We start from the raw sequence: 5,000 nt of genomic DNA on the forward strand, positions 1-5,000 counted from the left end.
TGAACTTGTGCCCGTTGACCTGGTGGACCCTCCGGCGGACGGCGCCCTGCCGCCTCCTGGGTCCCATCCGCTGCCGGAACACGCGCTCCTCATTCTCGGTGGAGCACGCTGCAAAATATATATATATTATATTCACTATATTATATCATATTGTAACACGTGTACGCACCAGGTAGCATTTTGACGATGTTGCTTCTTTTTTTAAACAGACAACAACAAATACGCCGAGCTAGGCACGTATTTATTTGATCTTGAGACGAAAACAAATGCATCTTTCAACTGACTTTGCCTCACAAAATCTGCACTTACACCCTAAAGCCACCAGATGGCGACGACAGCGAGCGGCTGAAAAGCATCTGAGGACGCTTTGTGTCTCAATTACAGACGGTTTCCCCAGTGGAGCAGCAGAGATGTCAATTACTGACTATAACACTATTAATTATACTTCACACACAGATCCACACACACACACACACACACACACACACACACACACACACACACACACACACACACACACACACACACACACACACACACACACACACACACACAACCTCAGGGGAGCACGTGATAGAGACAGAGTTGGCGGGGTTACTTGCTGAAGTGGTCATTACGGAATGCATTTACACATTATGTGTGAGTCATAAGACAAATAAACTTGATGAAAGATTTTGTAGTTTGCTGAGCAGTTTTTCTCTTTCTTTGGTTATTTTTTTATTGTAATTTTGTGGACGATCGTCAGACACCTGAAGGGGGATAAAGACTCCGCCTCCTCGACCTTCGGTCGTCCTATTAGACGAGAAGACGTCTCGTCGAAGGGATAGTTGAGGTTTGGGGGGGTTGTGCGAGACACTTCTCTCTCGTGAGAGATAAAGTTATGAGAGATAAGTTATCAAACACGGCCGACGTGTTTGCGTTGTCGTGGTTTCCGCTAAATATAAAATTTCAACGAGAGAAGGGAATGGAAACAGAAACCCTTTGTGAATCTAATGCGGCGACTTCATTGATTTGTCGACCCCCGCGAGGGCATCGGACCTCTTAAATCAGGTCAAAACCGCCACTCGCGTCCTCATAAAACACCTCCGTCTTTCCTCTGGCGCCCCCTGTGGCCGAACGCCCACATTACGCTGGAGTTAGCTAGCCCGCTCCTCAAAGCCACGCCCACTTTGTGACAAGGCGGCCCAGGCGGGACGCCACAGGACGATGCAGATGGAGCCGAATGTTGTCGTATAACAAACTTATATTATAAAACATATACAAAATATTCAAAGCGTGAACCATGTAGAACTAAAAGTACTCAAAATAAAAGCCTCAGAGTATTGTACTCTGAACCAGAGCGCCATATCAATCCTTTTGGCAGCAGGCCGCCGCTTATCATCCAGTCCTGGTGACAGCAGAGCGTGTGTGTGTGTGTGTGTGTGTGTGTGTGTGTGTGTTTATAAGCTAATAGGTTGATTGCAGCTCTCAGGCCTTACAGTTCACCCATGTGTTCTCTGCAATGCAAACACGTTTAAGTAATGACTGCAATTCCATCCACTCTTACACACACACACACACACACACACAGGTACATAAATACATCGTATGAAACTGCAGACAGGAACCGAGAGAACGAAATCTAATAATGGGTTAAAGAACAAATGCATGAGCGAGAGAAGTCCCTGTCCTAATGACACCTCTCTCTCTCTCTCTCTCTCTCTCTCTCTGTCTCTCTCTCTCTCTATCTCTCTCCCTCTCTCTCTGTCTCTCGCTCTCTCTCTCGATGATGTAACTGGTCCATTAGAGATCACTCCATTTTACTAATCAATTCCTCAGCCCCCTCCCCCCCCCCCTCCTCTGACCTCCGGTTGCCTCCCCCTCTCTCTTCTTCCATTCGCTCATGTCTCTCGACCACACGTCCGCTCGCGGCTGCACAAAGGCCCATAAAAAAATAATAATGCGGCCTCAGATCCGGCGTGTAGCATCAGGTTCGTTTAGTTTAAGGCGCTTCGATCCACCAGAGAAGCAACATTTGTGTTTTACAATACCAAAGGCTCTGTTCAGTTGCATTGTGATGCGTTCAGGCTCTCGTTCAGACAGTTTGTATCGGGCGAAGGTAAAGCCGAACGTTATCACGGTGCGTTCACGTGTAACCTCGTAAAAATGTAATGTTGGTGAGAAATTTGAATAAATAAAGTTGGACTTTTTTAAAGAACATAATTAGATATTAGAGATGAATTAAGACCCGTTTTCACAAGCTCTACTAATACATCGTTAAAAGTACTAATGAGAAGACTTCTTTTAATCCATTTATTTCCTCATCATTTTGAATTGTGTGTTTTTATGAAGAAAAAAAACACGTGACTACAACAAAGTAAAAGGATAACTCACATTTAGACGTTTTGATGGTTTATACTGACTTTAGAGTTTAAATGTTTTCACCACGTCTCTCATCACCGTGTGAATCAGAGTAAGACGCGCACATACACAGGAAATACAAACAGACACACACACACACACACATACATACGTACACGTATTTAGTAGGACAAACAGCACATCAAAGAGAGAGAGCATTAAAAGGTCATTTTCAGAGGAGAACATACATAAAACTAACGTGGATGAAGCAATACTATTCACCATATATTATATATATATATATATTTGTTTATCTATATATTTACATAGATATTTATATGTATATATATATATATATAAACCTATATTTATATATATGTGTGTGCATATATATATATATTTATATATGTTTATATAAATATATGTTTATATATATATTTATATTTGTTTATATATATTTATATATGTTTATATATATCTATATATGTTTATATATATATATATATATATATATTTATATATGTTTATAAATATAAATATATGTTTATATATATGTTTAAATATATTTATTTATTTATATATATATATGTTTGTGTATATATATATATATATATATGTAAACAAGTCTGTTTCAAATATAATATAAAATATATTAAATCGGCCTATTTTGGAGCTTGACTCACCGGAAACCAATAAGAGGAAATAGCTGCCTCAGATCATCCAGAGAGAGAGAGAGAGAGAGAGAGAGAGAGAGAGAGAATCTCTTCAGAGTAAAAGCTTCTGTGACTGTTATGCAACATCTCTTTTGCGCCATTAAATATTTAAAATAAGCGGTGAAACCAGAGCGCCGCAGGACGTTACCCGATCACCGCGCGGCGCTCTCTCACCTTCACTTGACGACCCCGACAGGTCGATGACGACGTACACCTTCCCCTCGGGCTCCAGGTCGATCTGCGCACACGGAACCAGAGGATCACAGATTAGGAATCAAGAGCACCATGAGATGAAGGCAGCCAGAAACGAACATGTGATCAATTGTGATTATTTTGGCCTCATGAGTCCTCTGGCTAAGTTTCAGACACACACACACACACACACACACACTGCAACGTAAGACTATGCAGATAACTCCAATATCACGTTCCCACTTTTTAGACTGAGCGATGAAAGAAAAACAGACGGCTGGAATTTTTCTTTCCAGACCCCCCAAAAAACAACAACAGCATAATTATGAAATATATAAATATTCGTTACTATTCATTCTGAGGACTTGAACCAGCGTGAAATAGTGTTTCCCATTTATCACCTGGACTGTATCAACACGATCATTTGATGTGCAATGACATGTGTTGACATTGGAAAACATTTTAATGCACTTACACTATCTACACACACACACACACACACACACACACACACACTGTGGTGTACTGGAGGTTGACACACATCCTGCCACACACACCCCCACTCACCCGACGTATACACACACCTCTCACACACTGGAGTCAGAATGTGTTTGGACCAGAGAGAAAGCTCAAGGGAGGGAAGACAACTGCTCGGAACTCTATGGAGAGTCTGCACGCTTGTGTGTGTGTGTGTGTGTGTGTGTGTACACAGCCAAGTGTGCGTGTGTGTTTGTGTGTGTGTGAATTCAAGCTTGTTTGTCTCGTGAAAAAGCAAGTGGGCATCGGCTTCGCAGAGTTTCGAGCAGCAGCTCGCACCACCCACGGCGTCCATAACACCCCCCCCCCCCCATTTACACACACACACACACACACACACACACACACACACACACACACACACAGTGAACAGTATTAAGTGAAGACTTGGTGCAGCGAAGGCGAACAGGCGTGGGTTCAGTAATGTATACAGTAGGAGATGGAAAGCAGAGAGAGAGAGAGAGAGGGATGAGGGGGAGGACAGAGAAAGTTTGTTGGCTCGTTCCAATGTGCTGTGTGTGTGTGTGTGGGGGGGGGGGGGGGTGCAATTATTTTGTTTTGTTTGTTAACGTACTCTCTTCTCACATCCAGTCCTCGCTGGTTTTCCAGGAACCACATGTTTTTATTTATTTATTTATTTATTGTGTGTGTGTGCTAGTGTGTGTGTGTGTGTGTGTGTGTGTGTGTGTGTGTGTGTCTTTGGGGGGGGGGGGGGTCAGTAGATCTTCGTTACGAAGCGGGACAGAACACCGAAAGCATTGAGGAGGCTTAACAGGATAATGATTCCCATCCATCTGCATCTTCTACGGGCCGGAGCGGAAGGAAGGAGCTCGTTGTGGCAGATGGAGCGATGAGGGAAGAGAACGACATTATTATTTTTGTTGTTGTCATCACCGGGATCATTTTATTTATATTGCACTTTTTCAATTCAAGCACAGAGTGCTTTCTATATTAGAAGATTTACAGAGTAACATTTTTCAAAATAAAGCTCGGTAGGGCTCGTCGTTTTGACGATTTGCTTTATCGAGAAATCAAAAGTATTGCGTAACACGCTGCACACGTCCTGCTGAAGCACTGAGAAATGAAACAATACACACACACACACACACACACAGCTCCCTTCCTCTGAGGTCACAGCCCACCACTCATCAGCTGCTTACTGAGCGCGCTCAGACCCACAGGTGCAGACGTCACTAAATTTAGAGCCGGCGGGAGGAA

At 42.9% G+C, this 5,000-nt stretch overlaps 1 protein-coding gene across 1 annotated transcript in view; it reads right to left on the minus strand.

Annotated features, from left to right (window-relative positions):
* LOC130207122 (protein kinase C epsilon type-like) overlaps positions 1-5,000 on the minus strand; it is a 53,474-nt gene that overhangs the window by 32,874 nt on the left and 15,600 nt on the right. The window contains exons 2-3 of the mRNA XM_056435575.1: positions 3,228-3,291; positions 1-108 (exon numbers count right to left, since the gene is read on the minus strand). The exon at positions 1-108 is cut by the window's left edge and continues 55 nt beyond it. Coding sequence (XP_056291550.1) covers positions 1-108; positions 3,228-3,291 — 172 coding nt within the window. The remainder of the gene's footprint in view (positions 109-3,227; positions 3,292-5,000) is intronic.

The sequence above is a fragment of the Pseudoliparis swirei genome, chromosome 17 (genome assembly GCF_029220125.1).
Source record: "Pseudoliparis swirei isolate HS2019 ecotype Mariana Trench chromosome 17, NWPU_hadal_v1, whole genome shotgun sequence".
NCBI lineage: Eukaryota > Metazoa > Chordata > Actinopteri > Perciformes > Liparidae > Pseudoliparis > Pseudoliparis swirei.